The sequence below is a fragment of the Adiantum capillus-veneris genome, chromosome 5 (assembly GCF_014529385.1).
Source record: "Adiantum capillus-veneris isolate H3 chromosome 5, ASM1452938v2, whole genome shotgun sequence".
NCBI lineage: Eukaryota > Viridiplantae > Streptophyta > Polypodiopsida > Polypodiales > Pteridaceae > Adiantum > Adiantum capillus-veneris.
In genome coordinates this window covers 85,285,876-85,308,910 of record NC_140935.1, presented here as the reverse complement: position 1 = coordinate 85,308,910, position 23,035 = coordinate 85,285,876, and the positions used below count along the sequence as shown (strand labels likewise).

Genomic DNA, 23,035 nt, shown 5'->3' with positions numbered 1-23,035 from the left:
ACCTTGTTAACATAACCTCGAGCGAATAGCCCCAAAGCCTTTGTGAACAACCATGTGAAGCTCATCGATGACCACCATAGCTAACTTTGGTAGGCATCCCTCCTCCAGTCACTTGTTTATCAGTGGATTGGCTTTTTCGATGGTGCAAACTCACCTTTACCAAAAAAATTGCCAAAGGCCTCCCCTTTGATCCATAACCCTCCTTGAGTCCCACCATGAAGCAACACTTCTTCATCTCCTATTTTAGCTCTCCTCTCGGCCTTAAACATCGATCAACATTGTTATGAGTGCGTTACTAGATGCAACCATACAACCAGAAGGGACATGGGCTTGCAAACAAAGAGTAAATTTCGGGGATGAGCCACAAGGAGGAACTTGGAATAGGGACGTATATGAACTGTAATGGAAATGGCCTGTGAACTTTGAGAATAGCGGAAGTAGGAGAATTAAAGAGATAATTTTTGTGAGACTACTTTGAGAACATAGAGGGTGAACTTAATTGGATGGTAGCAACATAATCATAGTACTTAATTAACTTGGCATGAACAATACTTTTGCAAGAGAGAGAGTTTAGAGAACTTGACAATAGTTGAGGACTAGATCGTCGGTCCCCCCTCCAATAAGCTTTTGTATTATAGATTCTCCCATCAAGAGAGACTTGGTACAATACAATCTTTGTGTTCCTCGTGACCTAGGTGATGCAATGAATATGGAAAGCTTCATGCATCACGAGCATAACATAGACTTTGTAAAAAGCATTAACTATCCCCAGCCTCAGTCCCAAGGCCACGAACACCTTCAAAGGTGGAGAGAGCTAGCGGGGAATGAGGGTAGGGAATATGAAGAAGAAACATTCATAGGAGAAAGAAATAGTTCCTCACTTATCATCACTCTTCTTGCTAGCATACATAATAGCATAGTAATGAAGATGGAGAAGATGGAAAGCTTAAGCACTGAATCATGGCTCTTGGTTGGATTTGCATTCCATAGCCACGAGTATTGATGTAGGCTCTCAACTTCCCTACTAGCTTGGAGAAGGAGATGGAGCTCTTGCACTTTGCACTTCACACAATGTGTGTGTGTGTGTGTGTGTGTGTGTGTGTGAGAGAGAGAGAGAGAGAGAGAGAGAGAGAGAGAGAGAGAGAGAGAGTGGGAGAGTATACCCCCCTTCTTGCTTTGGTCGACCCCCTCTTCTAACACTCTCTGGCATTTGATTGGACCTCCTCGAGCTTGGCCAATCACAGGCCTAGTACATAACAAGCAATAAGGTAGCCTTGGGACAAGTGTCCCCCTTTCCCCTTTAAGAGAGAGGACTAACCTGTGGAGGTCTTTAATTAATGAAGCTAGCCCTAAGGTCTTTAAGCTCCATTAGATAGCCTTGCTCTTTGATAGATTATCTCTCATTTGGACCCCTTTACCATTGGCCTTGTGTTGAGATAGACCCGTAAGCACCTGTCTATATTCTAACCCTTGTTCCCGTCTATTCTCCCACATTAAATGATCAATTTAATATGAGAAAATCATTTGGGTTGGTTACATATTATATTTTGTGACATTAGCTCTCTCTTGAAATCATAGTCGTTCTCGACTATGAGGTAGAAGAGATAAAGCCTTAGTCATTAGTCAATGTTTCTTAGCGGGTAGAGGATCCTTTTTTACCCTACGACATCATTCCAAGATGGATGACTAATCCATTTGGTGCTTGGGAGACGTAGTTTCCACAAGCATGTCTGCTCGTTAGTCCATTTCATTCTCCCAAAGTAGAGTGACAAATTTTACTTGGTGTTTGAGAGACCTCGTCATCATGATTGAAAGCATGCATAGTAGTGCACAAAAGAGAATTAGTCTTATAAGACTAAAACATTGGTCATTTAAAAGAAACGTGTCCATTTGCTTACTCTTATGTAGAATTGTAAGCATTGACTAGGCTCATAGTATCCTTAAGTTGTATTCCTTGCATCCATCTACCATCTTCAAAAGGATAATTTTTGAACTTAATAAGATACCGTCGGATAATCTTACCATGTTGTAGTACCTTGTCTTTATGGCAAAGAATAGCTTCGGGTTGTAGCACCTCTTCTTGGTCTTCGATTTCGGGAGGGTCTTCAATAATTGGTTCACTTGGTGGCTCTCCTTTGTAGGGCTTAAGTAGGCTCACATGAAAATCATTGTGTATGAGCCAATGGTTGGGTACCTTGAGCTGATAATCCATCTCATTGATTGGCTTCAAGATTTTAAAGGGACTATAATATCTTTTTGCTAGTTTAGCATAATACTTTTGATGGCCCGTAGGATTTTTGCCCGTCGTTTGCCTCAATAGAGCCTTGGGAAACTTAAGCAAGACCCAATGATTTTATTTAAACATTAAGAACCTTCAGTGCTTGTCAGCAACATCTTTTTGCCTTTGTTGAGTGATGGATATAGCCTCCTTAATCTTTTGAAAAGATTCTTGTAGGTCACAACTATACTCATCGGCAGCGAAGATATTCCCATGTACTTTAAGTAGCAAGGATTTTTAGGTCTTTCCTCAATGATTTCAAAAGGTGCTTTTCCTATAGAAGTATGGACATTATTATTGTACGCATACTCTACAAGAGGTAAGTACTTTTCCCATTGTGAGCATTGATCTAGTTTTGTAACATAAGTCTTTAGTAGATCGAGTATCGTAAGATTGGCTATCTCACTTTGGCCATCCCTTTGTGGGTGATTTGCCGAAGAGTCTGGTACCTTATATTTTCAAAGAGACTTTTCAAAAATTACTAGGATCTCTATCTAACATGATGGATGTTGGTAATCCTTGGTGTTTGAAATCTGAGATATGAAGAGAGTTGCCATTTGGTGTGCTTTAATAGTCTTTTTGACAGGAAGAAAGTGTGTTTGCTTGCTAAACCTGTCGACTATTGTCCATATTCCCGTATTCCCATGGATAGACTTGGGTACCAAGATAAAATCCATGGATATACTCTCCCATCGTGAATTAGGGACTGGCAATGGCTGGAGTAATCCAGGTTGCTTCCCTCTATCATACTTAGTCTTTTGGCATACGACACATTTTGAAACATACTCTTGTATGTCCACTTTAATGGTAGGCCAATAGAAATACGTCTCTACTCCTCGGAGAGTAGGTTGAATTCCTCAATGCCCCGCATAGGGAGGAGCATGGGATTCATACATTAATTTTTCACAAAAGGAGTGGGTAACACATAGCCTATTGCCATGGAGAAGATAACCATCCTGCAAGGTGAATGGCTCCTCTTTCTTCCCGAAAGCAAGGGCTGACATTATTTCTATAAAGTCAGGGTCAGTGGCATACTCATCTATCGTAGAAGATAGATCATTGTGAGTAGCTATAGACACCGCATTAACTTTTGGTCGTCGTGAAAGTGCATCGACCACTTAATTGTGCTTACCAACAAAGTGAGCAATATGAAAATAAAATTGCGAAAGAAAATTTGTCCACTTTATTTGTTTGTCGGAAAGCTTGGTTTGCGTCATGAAGTACTTTTGAGACTTTGGTGGTCAATTCATAAAATAAATGGAGTCCCCAATAGATAGTGCTTCCATGTGTCTAGGGCATGTAGAACAGCTAAAAGACCTTTCTCATAATTGCCCAAGACCCGTTCATCCGTATTGAGCCTTCGGCTCTCATATGCTATGGCATGCCCTTCTTGAAGCAAGACTGCTCCAAGGAAATCACCACAAGCATCACATTGGACCTCAAATGGCTTTGAGAGATGTGGAAGCATAAGGACTGGTTGGGAGGTAAACTTCTCTTTGAGCTTGTCAAAAGAATTTTTCTCCTTTAGTAGTCCATGAATACTTAACGTTCTTCTTTGTTAAGTCATGTTATGGTCCAGCTATTTGAGATAAATTTGCTATGAAGCATCTATAGTATGCACACATACCAATAAAGCTTCTTAGCTCATGTAAATTCCTTGGATAAGGCCATGTGTTTATTATCTTCAACTTTGATGGATCCATTCGGATACCATCTTGAGAGATAACATGACCTAAGTATTGAATCTTTTGAAGGAAAATTTTGCTTTTCTTTTGATTGAGAAAAAGCTTGTTCTTCCTCAATGCTTGAAAAATCACTTGGAGATGTTGCTTGTGTTCCTCCAAGGACTTGGAGTAGATGGTGATATCATCAAAGAACACTCCAATGAATTTTTAATAGGGTATAAATATTTTCTCCATTAAATGATTGAGCGTGGCTGGTGCATTAGTCAAGCCAAAAAGCATGACTAGATATTCATAAAGACCAACGTTGTACGAAAGGCGGTCTTTAGGATATCTTCATCCACTGTCCTTATTTGATGATAGCCACTTTGAAGGTCAATCCTATTGAAGTAGGTAGAGCCTTGTAGCTTATCAAACAGATCTTCTACCCGAGGCACGGGAAATCTGTTTTTGATAGTGATATGGTTTAGTGCTTGATAGTCCATACACATGCGGTATGTACCATCTTTCTTTTGCACTAAAAGGAATGGAGAACAAAAAGGAGAGGAGCTAGGCCTCACCATCCCTTTGTCTACCAATTCTTGTACTTGCCTCATGATCTCCTCTTGTTGATCTTGTGAATCTCAATAAGGAGGCTTGTTAGGCCATGAGCTTCTTGGTAGGAGCTCGATTTGATGGTCATCGTCCCCTTGTTTTGGAGGTAAGTCCATAGGGATATCATCGATGAACACATCTTGGAATCCTTTTAGAAAATTAGACAAGTCTAATCTTCTTGATTCCTATTATTTACATTTGATGAAACATTAGGACCTTTTAGGGACTCTTTGACAAAAATAATGTATGTAGAAACTGAGCTCCTCATGATTAATCAAAAGTAAGAGGATTTACAAGTGGTATCCTTGTGCCCTCGTTGGTGCAATGAAGATGGTAAGCTTCATGCACCAAGATTATGCCCTTAACTATCTTAGCAAAGCATTAACATGTCCCCAGCCTCAGTCCCAAGACCTCAAACACCTTCAAAGGTGGAGAGAGGTAGCATGGAATGAGGGTAGGGAAGAGGAAGAAGAAGTAACATACAAGAAAGAAATAATCTCCTCACTTGTATTACTCTTGTAGCTTAGCATAGCATAGTAGCATAGTAATGAAGATGAAGAAGATGACAATCTTGCATTGTGGAGCATGGCTCTTGGTTGGATTTGCATTCCATAGCCAAGAGTTGTTGGTGTAGGCTCTCAACTTCTCAAGCTTGGAGAAGGAGATGGAGTTCTTACCCAACACACCATGAGAACGAGTGTGTGTGTGTGTGTGTGTGAGTGTGAGAGAGAGAGTATATGGTCAAGCTCCCCCCTTCCTTGCCCGGATCGACCCCTCTTCCTAGCTCAAGCTTGAAGTTGATTGGACCTTCTCTAGACTAGCCAATCACATGCATTAGACATATCAAGCAACCATGGTAGCATTTGGACAAGTGTCCTCCTTTCCCTTTTGAGGTCAATTAATAGGCTTTAGGCACCACATGAGGGCAGCATGTGTAGGTGTTTGACATGTGTCCTTGTGGCCTCTTAGGTCTTGGGCTTGCCTTGAATGAGTGTGTGTGCGTGTTCTCTCTCATGCCCCTAGCTTTAGGGCTCGCCCCCCTCTTGTAGGGATCGTGTTGACTTTGGAACACCTCACCCCTTGAGCACCTTAGTCATGAAGCCCCTCAAGAAACTTAGTCATAAAGCATGACAAGCACCTTAGTCAGCAAGCACGACAAGCACCTCAAGCTTGGGCCGAGTTCCCACCTCAAGCTCAGCCCTCGCTTCCCTAAGGTCCGAGTCTAAGGAATTTTAACACTAACCTTTGGAGGTCTTAAATGAGCTAAACCTAAGGTATCTCAAGCTTCGTTAACTAGCATTGCTATTTGACATACCATCTCTCATTTTGACCCAATGACTTTGGTCCCGTGCTGAGATAGATCCATACGCACACGTCTATATTCTAACTCTTGTTCCTGTTTATTCTCCCACATTAAATGATCAATATAATATGAGAAAATCATTTGGGTTAGTTAGATATTATATTTTATGACATAGGGCATTAGAGAGAGAGAGAGAGAGAGAGAGAGAGAGAGAGAGAGAGAGAGAGAGAGAGAGAGAGAGAGAGCTCTCCTCTCACGTTGGCTATGGCAACTAGTGAAGGTGCTGTCTTGGTGGTTCTGCACGACGTTCACTGGCAAGCGTAGGTGGCGCTGCTCGCTACGTTGTGGATGGTGATGTGGCAGAGCCTTCGGGGGTGTTGTTCCCGCGCCCATATGGGTCATACTTTTTTAATGAGGAAAAGGGGGGTCTTGCCCCTTGTCACGGCGCCATGACATCAAGGGGGGCCTCCGATGTGGTTCAAGGAGATAGGGAGCTCGGATATGAGCCCCAAGTGTTGAGTCCCATGCAGTGGTGTGAGACAAAGTGGGCAAGTTGTTCGATGTGTTGGTGGCATGCATAAGATACTAAAAGGAGTGTGACATGTGTAGGCAATGCAAAAGAAAAACTATCATGAGGCTCGGTTGCTACACGAGCCAGAGAACACCCAATTTTTTAAAAATAAATTTTGTAAAGCCCCTATAAAGGGAGGATTTCACGCCATTAGAAAGTCTTTTTGCCAAGTTGGTTTTGGAGGAGCAAAGTGAAGAAGGAGACGCACAGAAGGAGTGTGTCTTGCATCATTTGTAAGCAAGTTATGTGAATGCAAAGCTCGCCATTGCCCCCTTTTCGTTTCGATTCCCCCACCCCCCTTCTTGTTTCTGCAGTGCATTGCCTTGATTGTCGGTGTGGTTGAGTGCAACCTCAAGCTGAGGTTTGTGTGTGCAAAGTGAGTGAGAGAGAGATAGAGGTCGGTGTGTGCTTGCGGTGTGGAACCAAGGTCTAGAAAGTATGGAATGTGCTTGAGCTTTCTAGAAAGTGTGGGTGTGTGTGTTGGTGCAACAAAAGGTGTTAGTACTATTAGAATTATGAGGATTTTGAAGGTGAATCCTAGTGGATTGGGGTGATGTGTGTGTCCTGGGCTATATAGAGATAGTTTTTGTGTGTGTGTGTCGTGTGTGTACCCCCTTCCCCCTTTCCAATGTTGGATGATGTACATTGGTCAAAGGATATGGTCAAGGAGTTATGAATCAATTTTCAACGAATTTGGACAAGTTTTGCACAAATTTTACTAGTTTCAACAATTTGCAGACTTCGATATACAAAACAATTTCAAATCATTTGAAATTTGGCACATGCACTCTATTCCTATCATAGATCAAGGTCCCTTGAGCAACAACCTCTTGCAATATGTGAATTTGCAGTTTGTAATCTCCGCTTCAACTCATTTATTTTTGAAGAGTTTGTTGACTTATGCCTTTTGGCGGTTATTTTACTTGCAAAACATACATGTGAGTGCTCTTCCATCATATACCTACTGAGAAATGCATTTGGGTGCTTTGGATGGATGCCAACCACTTGTTTTGATGGACACAGTCTATCGATTTTCTTTAACATGCTGTGTGCTTTTGCAAAGGATTCCCCATTGCTGTTGATGCTAGTTTGAAGGTTGTGTCTTGCTTTGATGGAACACTTCAGTAATGGCGACCTCAAGTTTCCTCGTCTTCTTTGACTATTTTTTGATCGAATTCTCTTCACTTGGGGATTGCGACATCCTTTCCTCCCATGTGCAAGCCAATGTCTTCTTTACACTCTCTAGTCTCTCTTAGAATATCCTGCAAAACATACAAGGAAAAACTAATGAAAAAAAGGAATACACATGCTAAAACGGACACTTACAACCATAACAAGAGAACTTGGTTGTGATACCATGTTAAAACATGGATGAATTTTCACAAAGAGTAGCACGCTTCATGGTAGGTGATACCTAAGCGTACCCATGTATGTGTGTGTGAGTGTATTAATGTGTAAGCGGTGTAGCTCAAAGGAATTGGGTTCCAAAATAGATCAACTTGAACTCATAAACACGATCTTGAGACTAGTGTGTGGTTTACACGAACACAATACTCGTGTGAAGAAACTTGGATAATGCTGCATTGAAAACGAGGCCTCTTTATATTGGCCATATGCTTGGATACTTTACACGTTGGATTTTTCCTTTTTTAGGAGCTTCATTTAGGCTTTCACTGACTTTGCACTTTTTTGTACTTCAACACAGAGACTGCTAGCTAGAAGAGAGGTACGCGAGAAGAAGAGCAAGATGTGAAGCGGGTGGCCGTTGAACTTGTTGGAAAGAGTGGCCCTTGCTAACCTTCGACTACGAAAAGGGCTCACCACTTCATCCTACACACCCATCTTCTTCCTTTTCAACGGCTGCTTGGAGCCGGTGTCTTTCTACCTCTTTCTCTTAACATGAGCACATAGGGATGCTTTAGCTAGCCAATGTGTATCTACTAGGGGTGTATGCAGATGTGGCAATGGTTGGTGGATGGGTGAATGGTTGGAAAAGTTCAAGTCTTGCGAGTCGCCTCTTTCCATCCAGCTTCAACTCCTGGCAATATGTAAGGTAAGGGGGGCCAATATTGGAGAGGCCCCCAATTGCAACGCGAGTCACCCCCAATAATAAAACACTTCATTCAAGAATCACACAACTGCAATAAGCCGATTGTTGAGGTGCACGCCTCACTATCATCGATCGCGAGTTCGAAAAGAAACTTTTAATGGCCCTTGCGTGCCACAATACTCTATTGTGCTAATTTTGCAAAGCAAGTGTGTGCTTGCAGCGAACTTGAGAGCATATATTTCGTGCGTGCTTTATCATATTGGAGCGAAGGAAAAAGTACACGCTACTTGGCTCATTCCTATGGGATGGAAGAATCTGCTCTCTTTTGATATCGTGCCATAGTACTGGTCTCTCTACCTTAAGTGATCCTCCTCCATGTGGTCCCTCTACCTTAAGTCATCTTCCTCCACGTGTCAGTGGCTTCCTCTGCACAGTTTTTCCCCCACTTCATGTACTCAAAGCTTATGGCCTTGCTCTTGCTGACCACCTGGTGGGACCACCAGAGCTATTCTCTCTCTCCCTCTCTCTCTCTCTCTCTCTCTCTCTCTCTCTCTCTCTCTCTCTCTCTCATGGTGCGCACATGCGCCGTTCACGAAGAGCGTTCGGTGAAAAAGAGCACTCCAGCTCAGCAAGGCCCACCACGCCCCTACACGCACAGAAACGGATAGCCACCGCTTTGGCCGCAATGGAGCCCCCCCCCTTCATCCCGTCCAACAACCGTCGCATGGCGGGAGATAACCTGCAGCACTTGCAGGCCTGCAAAAGCTATGACAAGCTTACGTGGAGCTCGCTGATTAAGCCAGCTGCTCTGCACATTGAAGATCAGCAATACGTCAGCTAGCAACAAATGTTGGCTAAAGCAGCTCATGTGGGCGCAGTGACAATCGGTAGATGCGTTCACTCCGCCATCGGATGCACGACTGATCGTTCCATGTGCGCGCTACATCTCTCTCTCTCTCTCTCTCAGCACATCTAGTCTAACCGGTTGGTTAAAAGGCATCTCATAGGGGCATCTGCTTACATGGTCCACATATCTTTTGGCTGCCAAGTGGCTGGCTGGCCGTCGTAGCCCGTGCCCTACCTCCTCCGGCCACTGCGAGAGTTCCTGCCATCCATGATCCAATCGGCGCATTGCTTTGCTCTTCCACTCACTGGCCGACCAACGGCCGGAGACTTTTCTGCTCCATGTTGCCAGCCAATCAAATCGTGGCCGCCAAGCTGCCATCTCTCTCCTGCCTTTCTTTCATTTCAAATTTCATACTCCGAACCCGCGCGTTCTTAGTTTTCCTGTCTGCTGAGAGCGAGCTTACACGACACTCGATGCTAGGGTTCTCTGCACCTACTCTTGCCCGAGTGTATGATTCGCATTGTCGTCTCTCTGCTGTGCGCACACCTCTTTCTGCGTGTGCTTCCGTGCATTAGACGACAGCGCTGGTTATGACGAACGTTCACCAGCCATGGGGGGTTTCAATCAGTCCTGAAATACATATGGTTCTTGGACATGCAGTTTGCTGTGTATCAGCATCTCATTGTCTTCCTCTTCTGAAGATGGGGCTCAAAGGAGGGTCTCTACTCGTGGCCACTCTTTCCATATATTAGGTGTGTGTGCACATGCTGGCCCAAAAAGGTAGATTTTCTATCATGGATAATTTCGAAGCGCCTTCCTTCTCTCTTGGATTGGATGAAGAAGTAACACCCAGCCCTCACGGTCATGCTGCTGTTTTACATGCTTCAAATCCATTTAAGATTGGTATACACAGTGGTACCAATAACTTGACATACAAGGATGAAGAAAATATGCAGTCCCTGAACAGAGGTAGCAATCCAGATTATGATTCAGATTTTGAGCTACTTCCACCAAGCAGCACTCCAAGGATCGTGAAGAGACTGCAACGCAAATCTGGGCACTCTGTATTGGCCCCCTCAAACCCTTCACAAAACTTACAGCATGCTGGTGGTACAAACACAAGTAAGGAATCTCTTCCACTAAATCTCTCTAAGCTTAAAAAAACATGCTTACCAAAAAAGACTTCAATGCCTACTATGGCTGGAAGCAACGGTCGGACCTTGCCCAATTTTTGGAAAGGCCTTGACTCCAAGCTAGTGAAAGGCTCACCAGCCACATTTTGTTCCAAAGGTGGGGGTGAAAGTGTAGTAGGACCTACAGGGCTGAATCTGCATGAGTCCCGCGAGTTCTTGACCAGGATCAATGAAATGCAACTGGACACCTCTCAATTGAGCGAGTTTGTAATTCCAGGTATCATAGGCAAGCGTTCACCTCAACTTGCAGTGAATCATAAAGCAGGGCTTCAGAAGGGATGTGTGGGGCTTGAGAAAGATGACTCAAGCAAAGTTCAGGTTGATCTCAAGGATAACTACACCTGCTCAGTTCATGATTTGTCCAGTAAAACGATTAATAATCGACTTGCAATTGAAAATGATAGACCAAGCCTAGCGAGCCCCCTTTTTGAGAATGGTGGAAACAGCTTGCATGATCAGAAGTCAAGTTTATGTGGCAGCTCTTTCACTTGTCAAAATGATGATCTGGCCAAAACCTGCAGAAAGAGCATAGATGATAACAAGAGCAATGGTCTTGATGAGCCTCCTCTGCAAAGCCCTTGGAGGAGCTCAGCTCACAGGATAGAGAAGTTGCATAGTCCTTCCCCTTCAAAGCAGCAACCACTGGATTGCCCCACCAAAGCACATATAGGCAAGACCACTAATGCTAATTTTAGTCAAAGCAAAACCAATGCTCTTCAAAGCTTTTGGAAGAGCTTAAATGAGCAGAAGTCAAGCACTTGTGAGACTGTCGATGGGGCCGAGGAAGATGATATTGAGAACTGTTCAACCGATGATGATTTTGGTACTTCCTAGACCTGAATTCTTAAACAATGCATGGCATCATGATTAGGGTCGTCTGATTGTTGAGGGAAAATTTTGGCAAATCCATTTTCCTAATTGATTTTTATTGTTATCTGGCAGAATTTAGTACCCAACCTACAAGAAAACTCTCACTTTGTGGCAATATAATTTATCATGCATTTTCTTAATTGATTTTTTTTGTTATCTGGCAGAATTTAGTACCCAACCTACAAGAAAACTCTCACTTTGTGGCAATAAAAGTGTGAGAACAAGTGCTTCTTTTTTAAATGTGGCTGCTGATTGTACCCCACATCAAAGTTTCAATCAACTCCTTTCTAGCACTTCTGCTAGCCCCAACAACAGCTTCATTTTTCGTCACTCACCTAAAAGCAGTTTGGTGGAGGAAAGGGGAAATCTATGCTCTACTTCTAAAACTGCAGCGTGTTCCTCTTCTGTCAAACTTGGAACAAGTCAAAGCTTTGCTCCCATAGATACAGCCCAAATGTCATCAACTCAATGTCTGGATGATTTTGGGACAAAGCAAAAATTATCTTTGAATAAGATCCTGGAGACAGCTTCCATTAGAAATATCATGTGGCAATGTAGCGATGATGACAAAGAGGACAATTCTTTGGTTTCACATGCTATTGACAATGATCATTGTGAAACATCCACTAGAGCATATCAGGCAAACCCAAATGTGTTTGGAGACAAAAGTAACTACTTTGTGGATTTCGTTTCTAAAGAAGACCCTAAAGTAGCCAATCTTCTACGATTGAGACTTCCTCATTTCTTGTCTGTAAGTGCCCTGAGGCAAGACGAATTTGCAGGCATGGAGCCCGTTTACATCGACTATGAGTGAGTTACTTGTTTCAGTTGAGTTGAACATTATTTTTTGAAAACTGTCTTTGAAGCGTCTACTTATGTAACATATTCTGAAAGTTTATTTTCGTCAGGAATCAATTCTCAGGTGGCAAGGCTGGTTCTTGCCCATTAGCATCTATGACTCTTAAGCAGCAGAGTGCAGCCAGATCTACGTCAAAGTGGAGGAAAATTGCCCAAAGGAATCAGAAAAGTGTTACAACAGATAATGACGGATGGATCCAAACAGGTAACAAAAAGCCTGCCAGCAGACGTAAAAACCGTCAAAGTGGAGGAGATAGAGGTAGCCAAACGCCTGTGTCTACCAATGCTAAGTCAAGTGCTGGGCCAGGTCATTGGGTCACAGAAAGAACTGGAAAGAGGGTAAAATCTTGTTTATCATGCTATGAAGGTTGGTTTTGTTGACAGGGAGTCAATGTGGATTAATTCATGTTTGCACAGATCTATATTACAAGAGACGGGAGGACACTTAGTGGCTCTTCTGCCTATAACCAACATATCAAGGTAATCATGTTTCCTCTTGAACAAAGAATCTGGGGTGTGCTATTGACTGCTTTGCATTGTACGGTCATCAGACTCTTGTTTCCTTTTTGTAGAAGCCGATTTTCTTAGAGTAGGACCAACTCCTGACAAAAAAAGTATCCCTTTTTATTCAGCTTTAAAGGGCTCCCTAGTGTGTTTCATTGTGTCTACTGTTCTCTCAGACCATGAATGCAACCCTTATTTACCCCCCTTACACTCAACATCATGATCGTAGCAAGTTACAGTTTAATTAACTGGCCTTAGAAAGCTGTCAGAGGTTGTCTCCAAGGGTATTGTTTGGCCTCTAAGCTTTGCGATTCTTGTCCATCGAGTATTTAGAGCTCTTATTATTGTAGTAGTTGCAGATTGCCCTGCTGCACAGTGCATCATCCCCTCAGTGAGCAAGAATTCTGCAAAATAGTGTGCAGCCTGCTCAAAAGAATCATCATATTGCAAGAGCAGCACCAGTGAACAAAGTCAGCAAGAACAACAAAAGCAAGAAGGCTGTATTTCTCATAAACCCTAAAGCAAGATGCTCTTGATTACTCATAATGCTCTTTTGCACCGAGGTTGACATTTGAAAATCAGAAGATTCTTCTGTACATCATCATGTGTCATGATAAAAAATTTGAAAAAAAATGAAATGACTGATGATAAATGAGAAGTGATTTCTTATGGAGGGACCAAAATTTTAGAAGAAACCCCAAGGTCCTTAACTACACCTCCAAAGCTATCTGCTCTTTCGGAGAGACTTGCTAGTATACAGAAGCAAGGTGGCTCCAAATCTTCACATTTGTCTATGAGAAGTAGCAACGGAAGATGGATGCAAGTGGCAACGGAAAATGGCATAGGTGCAAGTACACCTCTCCTGTGCAATGGGGCAACTGGTACAACATCTGGCAATGACAGAATGAAGCTCCCGAAGATGGTATAGGCAGATCCAGAATGTGGTGCATCTCTTGGATCCAACTCCAAGCCTCGTGAGAAACCGTCTAGGTGAAGGAGAGGAGAGGAACTGGTAGATCTGTTGATCCGGTATGAGGCTGCGATGGTACACCACATGGGAGGAAAACTCCGTGACAACTCCATCTATAATCCACTCAAGTGCGATGGGTTACATGTTAGAGTACACACTACTCTACTGCTTCACTATGGCTTAGGGCATGCTTGTACAGCTAGTGTGTCTCATGGGCTGGCCTCCCTTTACATTTTGCATGTTGGTTGCATTTGGTTTTGGCCGGCCATTTTGGCTGGGCTGCCCTATTTTTGTTAGTCGTGCACTGGGGCCTTTATTATTATTCAACCATCCTCTCATTCATGGGTTGTGGGGTTTTTTAGGAGCTTACTTGATTTGCCCCCTGGCCTAGTATATAGGTAGGGGTAGTGGGCACCCTTTGGATATAGTCTGTAATTTGTTGTATGTGGTGCCCTCTAGGACCTTGGGTCATGATAGCTACGGGGGGCTAATCACTCCTCTCTCTCTCTCTCTCTCTCTCTCTCTCTCTCTCTCTCTCTCTCTCTCTGGCGAGAAAAGGGGCTATATTCTGTGTACATAAGAGACCTTTGGAGATGCTCCGTGGCCTATCACCGAGAGGAAGTACAAAAGTCGGCTAACAATGTGTAGGTTATGTAAACATCAAGGTGGTCTGTATGAGGAACGTAAAAAGAACCACTGTGGGGGTGCATAATGCCACATGATGTGGGCATGATCCTGAGGGAAAAGAACTTACGATCTCGCGCATGTCTGAAGAAAGATGCAACGACACTGCTCCGTTGCCTTGGAGGAGCCAATTGAAGAATCTTACTGATTGCACTTACTATGTGTATATATTCGTAAGTGTGAAGGATACACTTACTATGTGTATATATTCGTAATTGTACTTCAATAAAAATTGAAGTAGAAGTAAAACTATAGACAAGAGACTCAAGAGACTAAATGTGAGTTGATTGATTGATTAAATCTGCTACAATAGATTCCTTATACAAGAATTGAAAGGACACAAGTGAGAAGACATGACCATTGGTCAAGAGACACAACTTTAGACCAAATGTTGTGTCCTTTCAATGTAGAGTCATGACCATTCGGCGTAGAGATGCAACCATTTGCTGAAGAGGCATGTCCATTTGCCAAACAAGTGTGACCTTTAAGCAAAGAGACACATCCTTTGGAGAATTGGGGTCTTTGATTTGGTGCGTCTTCATGTCTGCATTAGAAACAAGCAAGAGAGGTGATACTAGCTTCAAGAATATGTCACAATTGTGACATTACCTCCCATTTACAATAAAACCTTGTGTTAAGTTATAGACATTTGTTTATCAAAGAACTTTTGTAGAAGGTTAGGATATTGTTGCATTTCTTCATTTGTTTGCCAAGTAGAATCCCACTCATCAAGATCCATCCACTTGAATAGAAATTCGATAGTAATCTTTTATCTTGTCTCCTTCTGACGAACATCAAGAATAAGTTCTGGAACTAAAATGAGGTGCTATTCAATTTCTGGAACATAGGATGAGACATCTGGAATAATTGAATTTCTTGGAATATATCCTTTAGCCAGGAAATATGAAATGTTGAATGAATCTTTCCCCATGCTGGAGGAAGTTTAAGTGTGTAGTTGACAATAGAATACTTCTTCAAGATCTTGAAAAGACCATAATATTTCAGTCGTAACTTTGGAAAAACAGACTTCAATGTTTTGTAGCGATGTTAACTGTGAAGCAACATATAATAATACCAAGTCACCTTCTTGGAACTCTATCTGGCTGTTAGGTAAAGGCGGTGTGCCTCATCGTGCTTTGCCTGTGTCCGCCGGCCAGTGTCCGGCCGCCCACATTTATCTCCTTATTCTTTATACATACAAAAAGTAAGGAGCTCTTACTCATTCTCACACTGTGCTCATATAGTGAGATTTAGGAGCTCCACCCCACATTCCTATGTCGTGCTCTCTCTCCCTCTCGCACTATCTCCATCTTCGTTGCACACGCACGCCTACGATCCATTCCTTCACAATTGGTATAAGGTGCAGCGGAAGTGAATGTTGAACTTTGCTCAAGATGAGTGCTCCGAACTGTGCTCAAGGTTCCTTTTACTTACGGAAGGGAGAGCCTTCCATTCCTTTAGTGAGAGAGTGCAAGTGATCACAAACAAAGTGGTAGACACTGTGAATGAAGGTGTTGAGACTGAGAGATAGAGAGAAAAGAGAATATGACACCAGAAGAGTTGTCAAACCCTCCTTCAAGGGCCCTTCTCTCGATGGCGAGAGAAGTCTATGCTAGTGATTGCACAAATCTGACACAAGATGTTGATGCAAGTTCTTGACACTACGATGCAATGGGGTTCTGAGTTGGAGACGACGGCGACGACGACGCTGATGACAGCTGGCTGAAAACGTTGACTTCAGTGGCTGAATATGCTGCTATGCCTGGGCAGAGAATACGCATCTAGTCTAAGTGCTTGGACATGCACGGTCTGCGAACAAACTCACAAAAGTGGCAGAACACTTCCTAAGCTACTTGAACTGAACTGAACCCTAGACATGAAGTAGCTTGTCCACGTACACATAGGGCTAGATGTGCACGTGACATCCCCTCCTTTTCAAAGTGAGGTACTGGTACCGAACTGTATGGCGTCGAGGGAGATCGCCAACAGTGTCTGGAATCGTGGAAAGGACTCTTTGCCAGCCCAATCTGATGCGTGGGTCATGCGATACTTGAACTTCATAAAAGTTTGTAATGCTTGCTTCTTTGGGCCGTACCGAAAGCGACACAGTCATCTGTGGCTCCTTTAATGCTTCAACTTTGTCTATAGTCATGCATCTACCTTCTTCAAGAATCTCCGATGATGAAAATTCCTGAAACCACTTCCAACACAAAAACATGAACATACCCATTCTATGTAAAGTGATTGGAAAAATTCTAGTCTTCTTTAAAGACTGTGCATGCAATGTAGATGAACATATAGACGGAGTGCCAAACCGTTCATCAAACACACACAAACAATGGAATCGAAACTTGTCTTTCTGATCTAAATCTATCAATTGTGGCAAATCACAATGGAAATGCTGATGCTTGATGCTCAATCCTTCTTGTGCTCTTTCAGATACCGTGTCATGCCAAGGAAAAGACACGGAATGTGAATTCCTTGAATGCAAACATTTCAGCTTTTCATGAGTAATCCGCATACATCCGTGCTCATTCATGAGTGAATCATGTTCATCGTACAATATGGATTGCCTATTGAAAGGGAACACATAAAGACGGTGACTAAAATACAAGAAAGTATCACGAATGAAACACTCGAACAATGCGTGCTAACTAATCATGCGCACACATAATACTTCCTGTGGAGGTTCTTTGGACCTTGACTCGAGAGCCAAGATCGGTTCTTCGTGATTGATCAAATCTGCAATGAGGTTAGCTTCACTAGACAAGTCACAAAGTATCAACTAAACCATCATCCTTGTGAACAATCACATGTTCATCCTGCAAATCATCATGCTCGTGAATAATCACATCATTATCATGCAATGCATCATGCTTGTGAATAATCACATCTTGATCATGCAAATCATGTGTGTTGTGCTTTGGAGAAGACAAGACTGAGAGAGTCTCCTTCTCCTGATTCTTTTCAATCTTCGCCTGCACATTAGAGAATAGTGGGACCAACTCTTGCATGTGTTGGTCTTTTTGCGCTTCTCGCTCTAACCGTCTTTCTTCGCGCTTGCAATCCAATTCGGCTATTCTTTCTTTGTGCTTACGCTCTATGGCTGCCATTCTTTCTTTGTGTTCACGCTCTATGGTTGCCATTCTTTCTGCTTTTCTTTCCTTGCGCTCGCGCTCCAAGGCGGCGCGTTGCGCTTCTCGTTGTAACTTCCTGTCCATCATCATCTTGACCAAAGCCTCCATAGGATTTGGTACAAACCTTGGCGTAAATGGGGGGGGGAGGGTCGGAAAACCTCCTAGTGGGGAAAATTCTTTTTCGCCACTTCCATGCTCATCACCTCCATGCGAAGTATCCATTCCGCTTCGGGTGATGACCATACACTGAAGCCTTAAGTTCTTGAGTTCACGAGGAACTTGGGTTCTTGTGGTTCTTGGGTTCTTGAGGGTCTTGAGGTTCTCGAGGTTCTTGAGTTCTTGAGTTCTTGAGGGTCTTGAGTTCTTTCTGTGGCGTGCAATCTGTGTTAGAGAAGGATCTTCTCTTACCCGAGCTCTTCTCTTTCCCACGGGCGCACCCCTTGGCGGCCTTGTGCTCACACCAAGGTTGCTTTTTCCCACTTCACGTCGATTGGTCGGCCGCTAAGTGCACGGTCCGCTCTCAATGAGTGAAAAGAGGAACAAGGGGAGGCTGGACAAGCCCTTCTTTCTTGGGTTTCCTATCACTTTTCAAAAACACGATTAGGAATCGACACGTTCAAGAGGACTTGGGTTACGTGCGACTGCAACAAGCAAAAAATTTCTTGGGGTTCTTTCCTTGAGTGATACAGAACACTGCCAAAGCTCTGATACCAATGTAAGGTGCAGCGGAAGTGAATGTTGAACTTTGCTCAAGATGAGTGCTCCGAACTGTGCTCAAGGTTCCTTTTACTTATGGAATGGAGAGCCTTCCGTTCCTTTAGTGAGAGAGTGCAAGTGATCACAAACAAAGTGGTAGACACTGTGAATGAAGGTGTTGAGACTGAGAGATAGAGAGAGAAGAGAATACGACACCAGAAGAGTTGTCAAACCCTCCTCCAAGGGCCCTTCTCTTGATGGCGAGAGAAGTCTATGCTAGTGATTGCATAAATTTGATACAAGATGCTGATGCAAGTTCTTGACGCTACGATGCAATGGGGTTTTGAGTCAGAGACGACGGCGACGACGACGCTGATGACGGCTGGCTGAAAACGCTCCAGATAGAGAGAGAAGAGAATACGACACTAGAAGAGTTGTCAAACCCTCCTCCAAGGGCCCTTCTCTCGATGGCGACAGAAGTCTATGCTAGTGATTGCACAAATCTGATACAAGATGTTGATGCAAGTTCTTGACGCTACGATGCAATGGGGTTCTGAGTCGGAGACGACGGCGACGACGACGTTGATGACGGCTGGCTGAAAACTCTGACTTCAGTGGCTGAATATGCTGCTATGCTTGGGCTGAAAACACTACTGTTGCAGGGCAGAAAAACGCTAGGTTTGCTGGCTGTAAAACACTGAACTTGCTGGCTGTAAAAACGCTGTTGATCTTGGCTGAAAAACACTGCTATTCTTGGCGGGTTCTATCGGTGGACAGCAGGCTGAAAACGCTAGTAGATCAAGGCTGAAAATGCTGGCAGACCAGGGCTGAAAACACTGGTGTAAAGCTTTTGCAAATGCAAGTGTTGGTTCTTGCTTGAGAAGGAAAACTAGCGGGCCTGCTGCAAGAGTTGTCTGTACTCTCAGTTTCCTTATATATTAACTTAGCAACTTTGCCCTTCCCAGTTTCCCAACAAAGTCACTTATTCATAATAAGTGAAAACTGGCTAAAATAGGGAAAATAGGTTTTGTGCACTGTAAAATGCTGTTGCTGGATTCTGATGGTAATGCTGATGATCATGCCATGTGCAACCAGAGGATATGCATCTACTCTAAGTGCCTGGACATGCACGGTCTGCGAACAGACTCACAAAAGTGGCAGAACACTTCCTAAGCTAACTGAACTGAACTGAACCCTTGACATGAAGTAGCTTGTCCACGTACACATAGGGTTAGATGTGCACGTAACAATTGGTATCAAAGCTTGGTCGGCGAGGTGACGCAGGCGCCGATTCGCAGCACTGTGGTTGTAGTAGCTGTTGGAGAGCTCGGACAGGTGAGCAGTCATATAGAGAGCTTATAGAAGCTTTCTAGTGCTTACAAATCAATCCACACTGTATGAGCATGAGCATTTTTTGGACTCGAAAATCATGTTTTTTGCTTATACGGACTCAGATCTGCGCAACCGAGGATTCTTTTCGGGGGTTTTGGCACATTCCTGACGCAATGGTGGTGTCCGTTTGACCTAATTGTGATCACAGAATTTTTTGCAGCAACCTGTGTATTTCGTTTTTCATCGATTTTCGACCATTTTTCCCTCTTCTAGTGTGTGTATCTCGAACTACAGGGCAGTCCTTTGAGGTTGAGATTGTGGATGTGTGCTAGCAGGCGCACACACAGGGTAGTAGGAGCTTGCAGGGACAATTTGTCTTTGTAGGAGGGAGATCTTCTTTGTTGGATACATGTGTTCGAGTGCAGGTACAGATACAGGTTTGATGCTCAGGGAGACTCATGTGATTGCAGTTTGAGCCAAGGTTGTACCATACGTACTGTACGGGTCGTGACTGTACGTACTGTACCTCGTGCCGTATGGATAAATTTTTTAGGTACGTAAAAATACGTACCTTTGTAAAAAAACAATAAATGAGAGGAAATTTAAGAAAATTTTATTTTCCTCGTTAGAGGGTTAACCAATCTATACCCTGCAAAGTACTCGGGGACACATTACTACACACATTATCCACTAGAGATTCACTTAACTTCAAAACAAGTACCAACCTTCAAGAAACAATATACATTGAACAACGTAAAAACATTTCTACCTGTTGACAAGAGAACTCAGAACAATGACAAACCTTCAAGCATGAAGCTTCAAGCAATTGAACAAAAGGTAAGTTGCTGACAATAAACTCAGAACTGTACAAACATTGCTTCAAGACTCAAGTAGCTCACATGGCAGAAACTGTTAATAAGGATGGAACCAAAATAATGACAAATGTCAAGCCAAAATGGCTCCTGCTAGAGCGTACATAAGAAACAACATCTTGCTGAAATATGTGAAAATGTCTAGACTCTAAACTAGTAACCAGTCACTAGTGCCTAGTGAAACTCATCGTCAGAAGAAGAAGAAGATGATGCTGAAAAGAGCATGTCGCCATCTGCCACGACATTGCCCTCGTCCTCAAACTCTGGCTCTATCACCATAGCATATGTGACCTCATCTGCACCAACTGGGTTTGGATCACTATCCTCCTCTCCCTCTGGAGTGTGAATGAGACGGATTGCCTCATTCGCACGCTGCCGAGGAGTACGTATGTGTAGCTTGCCTTTGCGAATGCTCTTCCGTCGTGCACTCCCCTCACCTGTATCCTGGAGGCGTAATGGAATGTTGTAAGCACGTGCACGAGATCTTGTCACACACCGATCGACATCCTCTAGCTCTCTATGAAGCATGCGTACTATCTCCTCTTGCTTATCTCTGATATGCTGGTCCGCCTCCTCCACAGTAGGATCAACTACCAGCGTGATACGTGAGGGATCAACCTGTTCAATGTTGTACAATGTACATTTTGTTAGCAATAGTGTAAATAAGAAACATATACATAGGATGTCATACTACATCGTCATACTACCTGCTTGGGTGTCCCCAAAGTGTGGTAAGAGCGCACAAGCCTTATGTTGGCCCTGCAATACACTAGCTTCTCCAACTGAGAAGTGCTAAGGCGATTCCGGATCTTGGTATGGATCAAAGAGTAAGCGCTCCAGTTGCTCTCACAAGCACCCGCTGAGCAATCCTACATTAAAGCAATTGCCGGTGTCGTTGGCAGGATTTAAACACATTTTGCAAGACCCAAGATAGAGAAATAAAGTGAGATTTAAAAGATACCTACGAGAGCAAACGTAGAGCCATAGTAGTCAGGCATGGAAGACCTTGGCGACCATAACTCTGCCACCAAGTGAGAGGACAACTGGTGGCCTCTGGACGCAATGCTACCTGACGTGAAAACGATGGCCCCAAGTTGTTCATGTACTTGCACATCTCTGCATCTATTGCCAACTGCTCGTGCTCCTCAAACGAATCATTAATGTACTCGTCCTTTAGTGTGAGGAGATCACTCTCATGAAACAACTGTGGGGTCTTGTAAAAAGGATGGAGTAAAGCAGCCATCCCATGAATAGGACGGCTCATAAACTTCTACCTACTATCTATAAAGAATAGGATATCATCTTGGCTGCAAAAAAATCAGCAATGATCACACTCAAATTAACAATGGATTCATGGCCTAGATGTAAAAAGAATGTCTTGCAAATATCTAACACTCACCGCTCCTGAGTCAAGGCTTGGCCTGCCGTGATGTGGCTCTTCATCTGCATGAAGAGATGGTAGACAAGGCCTAATGTCGAGCCCTCCATGTCCGTGACTCGTAGCAAGACATACATGGCTGCAAAGCCACTATCAAGGTATGGACCTCTGTCCAAAAAGACTCATCCAACACACGCCTCTGAATGGCTTTGGTGTTCTCACTGTTTGCACGAGCCATGTTTCTCCACTTTGGGTCCACAACTGTCTGCAACAGTGGATCCCTCACCTTGGAGAGTCTCTGCAACACCAAATACATATATGCAAACCTGGTCTTGGAGGGCCGCACCATATCAAGGGTACTATGGCTACAAAAGATGGCTAAGGCTTGATGCTTCTTTCGGAAGAATGTGGTCAATCTGGTAGCCTCTGAAATTGTTGGCTGCACCCAAGGTAGTTTGCCTATGTCCTCCATCAACAAATCTAAACAATGGGCTGCACATGGAGTCCAAAAAATGTGAGGAAACTGTGCCGTTACCATTTCTCCCATAGCTTTGCAGTTGGCTGCATTATCTGTGACAACTTGAACCACATTCTCTTTACCAACGTCATTGATGGCCCTTGAAATATGCTCAAAAATGAATTCACCTGTGATCTTATCTCCTGCCTTTCCTGCATCCACAGCACGCAAGAAATATGTACCAAGACAAGAAGACACAAGTATGTTAATGATGTGTCGCCTGCGTACATCACTCCATCTATCAGAGATGGTGCATCCAAATTGCTGCCATCCAGCCTTAACAGGCACCAACGCCTTATCTATCAAGGCCTTCTGCTCCTCCGGTGCTGTGGTGCGCATCTTTTTGTAATCGAGGCCATACCATGTGTCTGTGGCACCAGCACCTACCTGGGCAATGGACCTCACCATCCTCTTCCATTGTTCAGTCTTCAAGACATTGAAACTGATGTTGCACTCAATGAGAGTGCGAGCAATCTCCATCTTAGCCACTTTCTGACGCTCTTTTACCCAAGACACAGAATGCACACGTGAAGGCAAGGTGGTCTGCCTACGCACATGCACATTGTCATCACCAACCTCCTCATTTTCCTCTCCTGCATGATACGAGCCCTCTTCCTGTTTCCAATTTGCTGAGACCCTGAGCTCTCCTCCACCTGTGTAGAAGAGTCACCAAGCTGTCCAAGAAGAGCGTCTTGCAAA

General features: G+C 43.6%; 2 protein-coding genes across 4 annotated transcripts in view; one reads left to right on the top strand and one right to left on the bottom strand.

Moving 5' to 3' along the window:
- Positions 1–9,596: 9,596 nt before the first annotated feature.
- The window catches only part of LOC147457651 (Rho GTPase-activating protein), a 40,661-nt gene continuing 27,222 nt past the window's right edge, over positions 9,597–23,035 (top strand). The window contains exons 1-4 of one of the 3 annotated variants that reach the window (XM_086512511.1): positions 9,598–11,341; positions 11,553–12,198; positions 12,297–12,585; positions 12,664–12,726. In XM_086512511.1, the coding sequence (XP_086368637.1) occupies positions 10,090–11,341; positions 11,553–12,198; positions 12,297–12,585; positions 12,664–12,726 (2,250 nt within the window). In that variant the 5' untranslated portion in view covers positions 9,598–10,089. Of the gene's footprint in view, positions 11,342–11,552; positions 12,199–12,282; positions 12,586–12,663; positions 12,727–23,035 lie in introns of those variants that run through there. The other 2 variants (XM_086512510.1, XM_086512512.1) reach the window with 2 other exon arrangements.
- On the bottom strand, positions 20,616–21,684 carry LOC147457652 (uncharacterized). Its single transcript, XM_086511886.1, has 3 exons — positions 21,511–21,684; positions 21,149–21,310; positions 20,616–21,059 (listed from the first exon to the last, which is right to left on the bottom strand). Exons 1-3 carry the CDS (start codon positions 21,682–21,684, stop codon positions 20,616–20,618), a joined length of 780 nt encoding a protein of 259 aa, XP_086368012.1.